The sequence below is a fragment of the Vombatus ursinus genome, unplaced genomic scaffold (genome assembly GCF_900497805.2).
Source record: "Vombatus ursinus unplaced genomic scaffold, bare-nosed wombat genome assembly UNPS02014801.1, whole genome shotgun sequence".
In the NCBI taxonomy this organism is placed as follows: Eukaryota; Metazoa; Chordata; class Mammalia; order Diprotodontia; family Vombatidae; genus Vombatus; species Vombatus ursinus.
Genome location: NW_020954579.1, coordinates 13,849,841 through 13,863,925, shown reverse-complemented (window position 1 = coordinate 13,863,925; position 14,085 = coordinate 13,849,841). Strand labels below are relative to the sequence as shown.

The window sequence follows — 14,085 nt, the reverse complement described above, 5'->3', positions numbered from 1 at the left end:
TCTAGACCAACTCCATTATTTTACAGCTGAAGAAACTGAGGCCCTCCAGAGGTGACATGACTTGTCTAAAGTCACATAGCTAAAGGCAAAATTAAGACAAGAATCATATATTTAGAGATGGATGGAACCTTACAGACCACCTGGTGCAACCCCCTCATTCTACAGATACAGAAATTGATGCCCAGAGAAGTCGAGTAATTTGTTCAAGGCCATACTGTTAATAAATGGCAGATTTAGGATTTTAACCCTCAGGTCTTCTAACTCCAAATTTAGCAATCTTTCCACTAGACTAGAACTTTGGTTGCCCAACTCCCAGTACAATGTTAGAGAATTGTCTCTATTATACCACTCTGCATCCTAATGCATAGAAGGGACATTATATCATATATTATTCTACCTTACAAATTACATATTGTTCACTCTGGCCTTACTCGGACTATATAAGTCACACTGTAGGAAGATGACCTAACTGACAAGAACCCATTTTGTCATCAGATATCTAGCTTCCTACAGTGAACCCTTTTGCCACAAGACCTTTAAAAATCAAAATAATTCTGGGACTTGGTAGCTCTGGGATAAATTAAGTCGTAACATTATTTCTCCAGAGAGAGTCCCTTTTCAAGACTTTCAAAGTAATCCCTGATTGACCCTACCTCCTCTACCACCACTCGGAATTTGCTTTTGGTACTAAGCACAGGCTTGACACCCGACAGCCACTGTACACTGGAGAAGACCTTGGAGGGGCCAATGAGCACCTGGCCTGGGTAGAAGCCATAGGAATCATCAAAGAAGAGGCCCTGCAGAAGCAATAAGAAAAACAGGAGATTTTCAACAAGGGGTATTCCTGACAACAGTCCACCCATGATGCTTCTCCCCACTACACACACACACACACACACACACACACACACACACACACACCCATGCATATATTCATATTCATACACACACACATTCACACACTCAAACACACATTCACACTCACATACACACATTCACACAGGTACCATCTCACATGTTCACCTCACTATTCCCCAAGACAAGTCCTCATGCATCAGGCAGCCATGCCCTTGGAATGAGCAATTGGAAGGGGATATTGGTGAGTTGTCTGCTTAGCAGTACCCTTTCCTCTGTAGGCCCCAAACTCTGAGGACAGAAGGAAGAGTTTCTGACCCCTAAGGAGCTTCTCCTGGGAAGGGAAAGTTACCGAGTCACTGACGTGGGGGCAAACATCATAGAGCTTGGCACCATCTTCTGTGCTCATGGAACATCTGGAAACAAAACAGATTCAAAGTCTGAACACAAGACTTGAGAAAAGGGATCGAGGTGTTCTTTGCTAGGTGACACACTGATCAGAGTCCCTGAGGTGGAGCAGGACCCAGGAAAACAGCTACTTTGCTTATCAGAACTAATTTAATTACTAAGCAAAACAGATACTGGTAAAGAGAGTCATTATCAATGCTTTCAACATATCAAATCATTTTCTTCCCTAACCACCCAACTTTCTCAGCTAGGGAAAGAACCTCTGCTAAACTACACAGAAAGTGAATCCTAAATTCAAGAGTTAACCAATTTTAAAGCTTTTGAAAGTACTCTCCTCTTAAACATAACCTTGAAACCAGGCTGCCCCAGGTCATTCTTCCAAAGAAGCAGGAAGAAACAAAGAATAAAAACCAAACAACACAATAGGAACATGGCAGAAGAGACTACCATTGGGCTGGGTTCAAGGATCCAATGGGATAGGGTTAGCAACTGGACATGTGATTTTGTTGATACAGGGAACTCCTGGAGGAGGAAAATCCTTCTACAAATGTAGGCTGGCACCTTCTCTGCCACTTAAAAGATTTAAAGAGTTGGCTAGAACAGGCAGTGGTTAAATGACTTCTCCAGGGTCACACAGCCAGGATGGACCATAGCCCAGGTGTTCCTGTCTCTGAGGTCAGTTCCCTATGCATTATGCCATGTTGTCTCTCATACCCAATAGAGCTGCCCCAAATACTAAAAATATCTGTCACTGTCCTACCACATGAACTTTTTCATCACAATTTCCCTAAAAAACCCCTTGACTGTCCTCCTTCCCAGGGTTGTTGGGCTCCTCTGAGTGGAAGGGAAGGATCTACCTACAGGTAGGTGAGGTACCTGGCTCCATTGGACAACTTCAGGATTATCTGGTTCTTCAAGTCATAGACCTTCCCTAGCCAGCAGTCATAGGCAATATAGTCCCCATACATGAAAGGCTGTTGATCAATCAGAGAAAGTAGTTGTAAGAGATGACATAGAATGTGTGTGCAAACTAGGTTGGAGATCTTAGCGATAAGTGAGTGTTCATCATCCTACTGTGGCAAGGAGTAGACCTCATCAGTTTGTCACTTGGAAAGAAGGTTGTCATTGGCCCTGATATGGAGCAGACACCAATAGAACAGACATTTTCTCTGAGAGCCCTCTTAATGAGGTATTGGGGGGAAGTAGGTATCATGACACTGTATCTGAGAACTGCTCACTCTGGGGTAGAGACAAACAAGCCTAAATGGGAGAAGCATGAGCTACATATCTTGACCCTTTAGTCAGCCACACTTAGAGAAAGAATGGGAAGGAAGCAACATCCTCACTCTAGAGAGGGCAGCTGAACCCAAGAGAGAAGAAGATGGGATAGGAGTTGTGGGGGGAAGAGCCCTGAGGCCTGGTTTACCCAGATATGCTGCAGGTCCTTGCTGTTGACAGGGTAGAGGATACAGTTGGTACCAACAAGTTTCACAGCACAGTCAATGTTCACATCTATCACAGTCCCACACTGACTATCCTAAAAACAAGGATATACAAGTTTCAGAGTTACAGGCAATAGTGACAGATACTACCAGAACCCCAAACCTTAAAACCCATGGGGCCCCGTACTGGGGAAAATTCTATGGCAGGGAACTCAGCTACAGGTACTGTTGAGGAGACCAGACCTTGGCCTCATTTCTCTACGAAGTCCCAAATATTTAAGACTCTTCATTAGCCAAGATTGATATTTAGGGAAAAAGCACAAGGATAGACAATGTAGCACTTACACTTGAGCTCATGTGTCGGACTACATCGCGGGGCACCACAGAACGATCCTCTAATTTCAACTGCAGAAGAAACAGAAAAATACATATGTGAAAACAACCTCTGAAAGTCACTACTGTCTATATTTCTGATCAAATTGAATGGTACAGGGGCAGCTAGGTGGCGCAGTGGATAGAGCACTGACCCTGGAGTCAGTAGGACCCGAGTTCAAATCCAGTCTCAGACAAGACACTTGACACTTACTACCTGTGTGACCCTAGGCAAGTCACTTAACCCCAATTTCCTCATCAAAAAATTAAATAAATAAATAAAATTGAATAGTATGGGTAAGAAAAATCCACAGATCATCTAATATTTCATTTTAGTCAACAGTTTCAACTTCCTCTCCAACAAGACTCCCCTCCCCAAGTGCTTAAAAGGAGCAAATTTATCTGAGTTCTTTTCTTTTAAAAAAAACAAAAACAACAAAAAAAAAAACCTATAGTAAAAGTATTACTGACCAACAAAAGGGTTAAAAGGTGGGCATTTTGGGGAACGAAGAGATACAAAAGGCCTAGATGTGCTTCATGGTCCCTAAATTGAGGTTTAACTGTATATGGAGCCTGAAATTAGGTTAGGAGATCAACCTAGTTGACCATTCTGAAACAACTCTAATCACTGGATACCATGCATTCTAATCTGGGTTATCCCTTCCAAACAGCTGCTAGCCCTGCTGCTTATCTAAGGGGCAAAAGTATGAAAGGGATCTGCCGAGTAACTCTCAAGGAAACATGCCTTTGGAGGATGGCCAACTGCAGAAAAAGCATCTGAGGCAGTGATCAATAAACATTCATCATCGTCAATAGTAACAATAACAATCAGTGTCTTTCTCACATGGGTGCCTGGTTCTCCCCCTCTCTCTCCGACAAGCACTAATTCTTCATCTCTACAATGCCTAGTTGGGGACAGCTTTCTATCTGGTCAAGCTGGGAACCAATCTACTCTACCCTATTTTTTAAAGCCTAAAGTTGCTCCCAGATAGACAATCTTCATTACTATGTTGACTGCTGTATTTTCTGGATAGCCACAATACCTCTCCCCAACAGGAAATAGCAGATGATTATTAATGTTGGTTATCAGGATTCAAACCATGGATTGACAAGTCACCACACCCCTGAGATGGAAGCAATGTCTCCCCCACCTAGCCTCAACACTGCTTACAACCTCAGGAAACATCCCAACATGAATCTTCTCAATTCTATATCCTCAAAATACTGAATTATCCTGCTGTATCAGATGGGAAAATGGAAGTATGGAGGAGTTTCACAAAGGTGCTGACATTAAGAGCAAGATTAGAATAAATTCTTTTCATAGCCGAGCTTCATTCTTATATAGGAGAGGCAAAAAAAGTTTATATACTACATGTCACAAGCAGTTCAACGGTTTTTTTCTAAGAATGGTTTTCCATTCTAAACACGATTCAGCCACTTTAAAAGTATAGGTGGCATACAAACTCCCAAGTGTGTGAGAGAGGTACCACCCCGACAGCTGACAAACCTACTTCTCCAACCTTCCAGAGAGGCAACCAAAGTGTAAAACACTAAGAATAGCTCCAACCTTGTAACAGTTAAGATGGGTGCTAAGAAGAGATTTAGATGGGACAAAAACAAATTTATCACATGTAACCCATCCCCCTGGGTTGTTCTTCCAAAATGAAATACCCTTAGCCTTTCCCAAGAGGAACATGTGGAAATATAATAGTTTAAGGATTTTGCCCTTCTATCTCCCACAACAACAAACACAATACAAATGTACAGGCTGGGATCAGGAGTTGGTTCATATGAATATGCAATATGGTATTAGTGACACTACCAGCAGCAAGACTATATCTCTTTTCTGGATGCTGTGAATAGGGGCACAAAATCTAAGGTGGAAAACCCTTAAGAACAGGTACTATTTATTGCCTAACAACCCATGTCACCATCTCTCCCCTAAGCCCAAATCTTTCCCTAGTTCTTCTTCCTCTGGGTTCTTATTCTATATGCATGTCCTCTGTGATCAGTGAGACCAGTACCTGTCCTATGAGTCTGTTGTGTCTATGTTCTGACTCATCCTCGCTTCTCGGGCTGCTCAGTTCCTCTCACTTGGCCCTATTCTCACTGCTATTCAAGGCCCTTGTGCCAGGTCCTGGGCTTGTCCCTTTCTTGTGATAGGAATAAAGAAAGAGGACAATCTGTTAATTCCCTTTGTTATAACTATATAGAAGCCAATATAGGGCATAGGGCTCTTTGAAGCTAATCTCAAAGTACTAATTAATTTATATTAATTGTCCATTTGGTATCATTATTTGTTTCATTCTCTTCTGCAATATGAGGTTCTAAATAGAAAATCTAGTTATTCTTGCCTCTATTTATAAATCAGAAGAGAGGAATATGAATAGAAGAAAAAGTTGGGCCCAAGTCTGAGATAGTAAAATTTTTAAAAATTTTAATTAATTTATTAAGTTTTCAACAATCACTTCCATATGCTTTTCAGTTTAAAATTTTCTCCCCCTCCCTCCCACCCTTGTCTCCAAGATGCGCGCAATCTGATATAGGCTCTACATATACATTTCTATTAAACATATTTTCACATTAGTCATGTTGTAAAGAAAAATTAGAACCAATAGGAGGAACCACAAAAAAAGAGGAAACAAAAGATTAACAGAAGAAAAAAAGTTGCAAATAAATATGCTTCAATCTGCATTAAAACTCTGTAATTCTTTACTCTTTGTGGATAGCATTTTCCATCATGAGGCCTTTGGAGATGTCTTAGATCCTTGTATTGCTGAGAAGGGTTAAGTCTATCAATATTAGTCGTTGTACAACGTGGCTGTTATTGTGTACAACATTCTCCTGGTTCTGCTCACTTCACTCAGCATCAGTCCATATAAGTCTTTCCTGGTTTTTCTGAAGTCTGCCTGCTTATCATTTCTTATAGCACAACAGTATTCCATTACATTTATATACCACAACTTGTTCAGCCATTCCCCAATTGATGGGCATCCCCTTAATTTCCAATTCTTTTCAACCACAAAAAGAGCTGCTATAAATATTTCTGTATATGTGGGTCCTTTTCCCATTGGTATGATCTCTTTGGGATACAGACCTAGAAGTGCTATTGCTGGGTCAAAGGATATGTACATTTTTGTAGTCCTTTGGGCATAGTTCCAAATTGTCCCTCAAAATGGTTGGATCAGTTCACAATTCCACCAACAACGCATTAATGTTCCAATTTTCTCACATCTTCTCCAGCATTTCTCATTTTCCTGTTTTGTCATGTTAGCCAATCTGATAGGTGTGATGTGGTACCTCAGAGCTGTTTTGATTTACATTTCTCTAATCAATAGTGACTTATAGTATTTTTTAATATGACTATAGATAGCTTTAATTTCTTCATGAGAGAGTAAATTTATTATGTTTTTTCCATCCTGCACCCGTGACACCATTTTCCAACATTAAAAAGTCATAACTGTCACTTTCTTAAGTTTCTATGGAAGTTACAGTGCTAGAAAAACCAAGTCAGGAATTGAGATCTGGTAGGGAAAGGATGTCCCAGTACTGTACTGAGATGACTTGGGGTATAAGTTGCCTAACTTGCTTAGGGAATACCTTTCCTCAAAAGCTGCCATGAAAGGAGAATGAGCAGTATTGCAGAGAGAACACTGAACCATTACACATGCTTACTCAAAGGATTTACTTTATCACTGCGTTCTTGAAAGGAGAATACTATTTCCAATGTACTGAGCGAGAAACTTGAGGCAAACAGTTACATAAGCACTGGAGTAAAGCAGAGATACAAAGAACATCTAAGTGGTGAAAAACTGGTAGAGTATAAACAAGAGGACTGGTTTCCTTTTTCCCTTTGAGAAATCAGCTATTGACACTATAGGGAGAGAAGTAGTTTAGCAGGTTGCAGGAGACAGCGCTTATTTGAAACTTTGCCTTCATACTGCGGTGGGAGCTGAAGTTCTTACTAGAAAGTCTGACCATCAGACTTTGAATTTCTAAGACAGTGATTCCCCAATCTTTTTGTGAAGTGGAGCTATTTTTTATACTGCTGAAGCCATGAAATCTTTTTTTGGGGGGGTGGGGGAGACATGAAATGAAGGATGGGTGTTGACAAAACCCTTATAAAGGGGAAAGGTGTGGTAAGGGGTGGATGTAGTGGGGGTTAGTATGGTAGCAGTAACAGTGGATCCCAATGTATTAGTTAGTAAAGAATTCTCTTTAGGCATAGAAAGACCTGGTCATTTCTCAGAACAGAACAATCTCACCACAGATTTCTGGTGATGGGGCTGAGTGAATTATACAGTGTCCCAGAAGTCTTAAAACTGCACTAAGACTTTTGAGATACTTTGTAGAGCTACACTATCTTCTTTATTAAAATAAATTTAATTTCAATTTGTATTAGCAAGTACCTATATTCATAGACATAAACAAGAGTAAAAGAAAATCTGAAAAACAAAACTAAAAAAGATTGTAAATAACTTAGTGCTTTTCTTAAAGTGTTCAAGTCTAACCACGACAAAAACAGAGTTAGAGTTAGAAATGGAATCCTAATTCTGGGTCACTGTCCTATCTTATCAAATAAACTCTGGTGCTCCCTATTACTTCTAAGATCAAATAAATTTCCTCTGTTTGATTTTTAAAGTCCTTTATAATGTGTTTTCCTGTGACCTTTCCAGACTTATTTTACCCTACTTCCCTTCATGTATAAAACAGTACAGCTACTCTGGCCTCTGGACTGTTTCTTACTCATAATGTTTCCTCTCCCTTCTCTATGTCTTTGCACTGGCTTTTCCTCATGGCTGGAATTTACTCCCTTCCTCACTTCCACCTCTTAAAATCTCTTTTAAGCTCAGGTCAGGTACCATCTTCTACACAAAGTTTTTTCTAATGCCCCCAGCTGCTGTTTTTCCACCCTTCTCCCCGACTATTTTGAATCTGTTTTGTATATATCTACACATGTAACACGTTCTCTTCTCTGGCTAGAGTGTAAGCTCCTTGAGGCAGGAGCTGTTTCACTGTCTCTGTGTCCCCACATCAATCAGTGAACATTTATTAAGTGCTTATTATATTCCTGGCACTGTGTTATACAGTTGAGGATACAAAGAAAAAGTGAAAATAGTTACTGTCCTCAAAAAGTTCACATTCCAATAAGGTGAGCTGGGGGGGAGGCGGGGGAAAGAGCAAAGAACAATGTACACATAGAGGTACATACAAGGCATTAATAAAGTCCTCCTACAGTAGGGGGCATCTAAGCCTGAAGAAAGCCAGGGACTGTAAGAGGTAGAGATGTCACAGAGTGTCACATGTGAGGGACAGCAAGAATGTCAGTCTGGATGAATCATAAAGAATACAGAGGGGGAGAAATGGGTAAGAAGACTATAACAATAGGAAAGAACCAGGTTGTGAAGAGCTTAAAAGCTGACAGAAGAGTACACATTTGATCCTGGAGGCCACAGGAAGTCAATGGAGTCTATGGAAGGGGATAACACAGTCAGACTTACACTTTAAGATGTACCACAGCACTAGTAGCTTCGAGGAGGATGGGCTACAGTGGAGATGAAATCTGAGGCAGAGATACCAATTAGGAGGGTACTGTAATAGTTCAGGCTTGAACTAGGGTATGTGAAGAGAAGGGGATGATGAGAGACACATTTACAGAGAAAGAAATGACAAGATTTGGCAAGTCATTGGATATGTGAGGTGAAGAGTTGAGGATGACATCAAGGTTTTGAACCTGAGTACCTGGGATGATGGTGGTGTCCTCAATGACAATAGGGATATACTTTTTGCAGCTTTGCAAAGAGTTTTCCTGGGAAATAAAATAAGTTGTTTTGAATACCTGACACATTATAGGTGCTTAATAAATGCTTGTTGATTGAACATGTTCATAAGTGTCCATGATTTATCTATTGTTTTAAAAGCAATAACAAAAGATATGTCTTCTGATTTCATGGAGTTGTCACCAAATCTCCTGTTTGTTTCCATGACCCTTTTTGAAATTCTTTTTTCAAACAGATGGGTGAGACACATATTAGGGACTTTAACTCTTGATGTGAAACAGTAATACCTAGCCTTCCCACTTCAGGGAATTTACATGTGTATAATGAAGAATTCCCTCATTCCTTCAATCTGCAAGAAATAGAACATTTGAGTCATAGAAACAATTTCTAATGGGACTGGTTCATTAGCACTAGAGGGCACTGTGTAAGCAACTAAGTTCTCTTTAGGAGCCTGAAAAGTAAAGACAAATTGATTATCCACTATTTATACCAGTGTTCTGATAAAGCTCAGGATGTATGGCATCAGACTGAATACAGAGTAACTGCCAGGGAAAAAGAATAAAAAGCAAAATGTGTGCTAGATACAGATAGACATGGGGGGCAAACATAAATTTTTTTCATTTGTAAAATGGATGGGTTGGATTAGTGATCTCCAAGGTCCCCTTTTTATTCTAAAATCCTACAATATAGGGTTCTCAAATCTGAAGCACAGCAATGATCAATAAGTGTCTGAAGAGCAGCATGCCTTTCTCAGGACAGTCCTTCAGGCACCAATAAGCTTTGAGGGCTGCTCAGAGCTACTGGTACCCCAAGACAATGGATGTTTTTCTACTTCTACGTCCTCCTAAAACAGGAAGGCTGCTTGCTGCTAGGTAGCTTTATTATATCTTGCCAAGATTTCTTTACACTGGTTTTTCTCCACTGACTTTCTCTGCTTTATAAGACAATATGGCCCATTATCATAAACCATCCTTCCTTGTAAGATTTTACATTCTAATCGGTGGTGCCTTTGGCAGGCATCTCTCTCTTGTAAGTAAGTCAAATGCTTACTAAGGTTCTTTTAGTATCCTTGTTGCAGTAATTTATATTACTTAACTTAATGCACAAAAAATTATAGTCAGTGTTGATATAATTTTTGTTGTCCAATTCCTATTTTTAATTCTCAATAGTTTGTTTGAATAATTCAGGACTAAATCTCAATTGTATGCTATATCTTCTCATCATTATTTTTCTCTTCTTGTTTATTATAAATTCTGATCTTAGCTGACAAGCTGATAGTCTGACTATGCACACAGAGCTGACTCAGTGATAACTCCTATATCCATTATATGTCTTTCCTGTCAAAACATGGTCAATTTCATTCTTTGTGACACTCTTTAGCCCTCATGGTGTTTAGTACCTACTTATTCTTCTTTTTTTGGGGAAGTATTTGTGATTTAAAGACATGAGGCTTCCGCATAATCTCTAAGTCTTTGGTCTCTTTGATTTCTCTCTCCTAAGTCATATTTTCCCATGTATTTCTTCCCATCCTTGCCTTTTACTGCCTTATCATCTAAGTTACTATGAGACTATATTGATTTGATTTGGAGGGTCTTAAGTTCTTCACAGAATTTTTCTACTCCTCTATTTTCAACAACTGATGTTGGTATCTAAATTATTTTCTTAGTAGTCTTTTTGCAAATATTTGTCATTAGTATTGCAATATGTGATGGCCAGGTTCCATGAAATAATATTTCTTGTAGCTTTTTGGTGTATGTTAAAACTCACTTTGCCAACTCCCCTCTTTGCCTCTCCAAGGACCTATAATCTATCATTCCACTTAGCTAAAACTTCCTTCTGATATTGTTAACAAGATTGTCAAGACTGCTATGGTTCAGCTCCTCCAGCAATATATCTGCTCACCAGTCACTGGATAAGGACTTCACTTTGTTCTTTTGACTAACAGTCAAATTGAGTTTGTTGACTTTATAAAAACAATGTGATTCTTAGCATCTTCTGCTCCCTTTTCCTGCCCCTCTACCACTATCACTGCAGTGGTAAAAGGGACACTCTCTTTCATTTTGCCATAGCCAAAAAAGTTTCACCAACAGGTAGTAAGCTTACTGGTAATGTGCGTCTTTGTATTAGCTAAGCTGGTTGGTCCTCAGAAAACAGACTGTTATCTTATGCCATGTGTTTACAAAATAATATAACAAAGTTTAAAAAAGTAACTACTAAGTGCAAGGAACTGTGCTAAGGCTATAAAGATGAAGATTGGAGTTCTTTTTCCATTAAGATGCTTAGTTTTATATTAGAATATTTATTTATGGATAAGTCTTATTCCCTAATAGCTTAAAAGCTCCACAATGGCAAGGGCTAAGTTTTATAACAGATGGTAGTAGAAAGAGGACTGGATTTGGAGCCAATAAGGGTCCTGGGTTTGAAATCTACCTCTGTGAACTTAACTCCATGAGCCTCAGATTCCTCATCTATAAATAGAAGAAAATAATACCAGCAGTAACAACCTCAGAGTAAAGCTCAAATGAGATGATATATGTAAAACACTCTAAGCTACTATTCATATCATCCACTCTCCCCATGCCTAGGACAGCAATATGTCCATAACAGGTGATTAAGTATCAACTGAGCAGAACTGTTGAGGTTCTTCAATTCTGTTTTCCAAGCTCCATAAATGATGATGATACATGGAACATCATCATAAGAACAACTACACTCAAGAGGTAGCACTCAGTGTGTGCTTTACCTCTCTATTTAAACTCCATGGTTAAAACCAAATTTGGAAATATGATTTGCCAGTGGCTCTAGATTGTCCTATAGAAGAAACTATTACTCAGAACAGGTGACGCAATATGTGGCTTGGTCCAGTGCATAACAGTAATTGGTTTATTTGAGAGTGAATAAGTTTTAACAGCAAAGCAAAACTGTGCAGGGGGCCCTGACTAGGGGTTGGGGGTGAGATGAAGCCACTGGAAAAGCCCATGGTAATAGCTGAATCAAAGGAAGTACTAATGCTGTTATCCAGAAAATTCTGCAAATCCTTTTCTACAAATATTTCAATAGGATTTTGTCGAAACCTGTTACCTAAGATAGATCAACGAGCATTTATTTGTTTCTCACTCTCTCAATCTGGGAGGTTTCTACTAGGAGTATCAATCAGCCCCTGCTTTCAAGGAGTTTACACTGTGTTGGCAAGATAAAACATATATGGTAAACAGTTAAAGAATGAAGTGAGTAAGGAGATGTGATCACTTTCATGTGAGAAGGTAGGGTTGAGCCCAGACTACAGACTTGGCAGCAACCCAAAGGTCATCACAAGGCCTTTGTCACCCTGCAAGACAAAGAATCAAGCCAAATATCAGCGATGAGGGTAACCCAAAGTCAATCTCACCCCATCGTGAGCCCATACTCTCTATACCTGGCCCATACTGGAATTATCTCTGCACAAACCGCAGACCAAAAAAGCTTGTGATCAGTGCTAGGACAATACAGCAAAATTGCAACACTGCCTATGTAAACCTCAGCTACTGTGTATTTGCTGGAATGGTCTCGAGGAACGGCCCCAGTAGGGGATGTAGAAAGGAAAACCAAGTTGCCCCAGTAAGCAGAAGGACTCAGGGGTTATAAGGGCAGCAGACCTCCTTGAGACTTCAGGCTGTAATCCTCAATCTCTGAAGGTTTGGTAGGATCTGGTGTGCAATCTGTGTTATCTCAGAAACAAATAAGCATAGAGGAAAATAAACTCTTCAGTTTTGTTGTCACTTATTTTTGCCCTAGGTTAGTAAACCTGACTTCCCAAAAGAGCAGTCTTCACTAAGTTGCTCTTTGGGAAATGAACACCGAACACCTCTAAAGGGAACATTTTTGGGCCATTCTCCCTCCTTTCCAGAAGTCTGACTAATTACAAAGTAGTGACCGTAACACGTCTTACCTTCTGTTCTGCTCCTGTCAAGAATGTCTAGTTTTAGCTTACCCCTCAGGACCAAAATACTACAACTGTCTTCCACTTATGAAAGTGAATAGCTATTTGTGATTCTTTGAATCCTCTGCCCATCCTTTTTCTCTGATCTCTTCAAAGGTGGCAGTCATATTATTAGAGTGATGATTTTATCCCAAGTCTATTCTATAGCCCTGATATGTACCATAACTGTCCTACCTATACGAGGAGCTCTATGCTTCTCCCATATATGTTCACAGAGCAGCAAAATAAATAAAATAAAAATCCTAGGCAGAAATTATAGCTACTCTTACCAGTACTGGGTAGTAGCTGGAGAGAAATATAGTTAAATAAAGTTCATCAAAGGCCACTTAAGGGCTCTCTTACACTCAAGTTTAATAATTGTTTCCTTATATATTGAGGCACATTAAATCTCTTTCATTCTTGAGTTGTTCAAAGAAAATTCTAATTTTTTGAGAAGTACAGTATCATGTTTCATTCTACTATAGTACCAATAGGGCAAATTCCCCAGTAAATGAATATGCCTGTTACCAAGGGGACTTCACTTCTGGGGAGAAGCAATCTTGGGTAGAAATGGTATACCAGAAAGACACTTGACAATGCAGCCTGATAGACTCAGGAAGGCTTTAACAAATCAATAATCCCACTCTGCTATGAAAAACTCTGAGTAGAGAAAAAACAAAATCTACCTGAAACTGAATCACCTTCCAGTTTGTTTATCAAAATACCCTGTAGTTATTTTTTAAGGCAGATGAAATTAATACCTCAACCGGATTCCTGCGTCTTAGTGGGGACACAAACAGGTCTGTGGCCTCATATGTACACACATATACACAGAGTGGCACTATCCACTGATAAGAGTGCTGGGCCTGAAGTCAGGAAGATCCGAGTTCCAAAACTGGACTCAGACATTTACTAGTTGTGTTACTCTAGGTAAGTCAGCGAAAGGGAAAGGAATAAACATTTCTATAGTGTGCTAAGTGTTGGTTTTTTTTTTTAAACAAATATCATCTCATCTAAACTTCCCAGGGAGTTCCCTCCCTGAGAGGGAGGAACTGTTATTCTCCTTCCCCCTCTACCCCTTCACAGTTGAGAGAATTGATGCAAACAGAAGTTAACTGACTTGCTCTGGGTCACATAGCTAGTTAAGTGTCTAGGGCTGGATCTGAAATGATGTCTTTTTTTACTCAGGCTCAGTATTCTATCCACTGTGTCTCTTAGCTGCCTCTGGTCGCTTAACCTCTGTCTCAGTTTCCTCATCTGTAAAATGGGG

The 14,085-nt window shown here is 39.7% G+C and overlaps 1 protein-coding gene across 1 annotated transcript in view; it reads right to left on the bottom strand.

The window, feature by feature from the left end:
- UBE2O (ubiquitin conjugating enzyme E2 O) overlaps positions 1 to 14,085 on the bottom strand; it is a 78,367-nt gene that overhangs the window by 10,722 nt on the left and 53,560 nt on the right. Inside the window, exons 2-6 of the mRNA XM_027872718.1 lie at positions 3,051 to 3,110; positions 2,690 to 2,800; positions 2,140 to 2,237; positions 1,208 to 1,271; positions 654 to 797 (exon numbers count right to left, since the gene is read on the bottom strand). Of these exons, the coding sequence (XP_027728519.1) occupies positions 654 to 797; positions 1,208 to 1,271; positions 2,140 to 2,237; positions 2,690 to 2,800; positions 3,051 to 3,110 (477 nt within the window). The remainder of the gene's footprint in view (positions 1 to 653; positions 798 to 1,207; positions 1,272 to 2,139; positions 2,238 to 2,689; positions 2,801 to 3,050; positions 3,111 to 14,085) is intronic.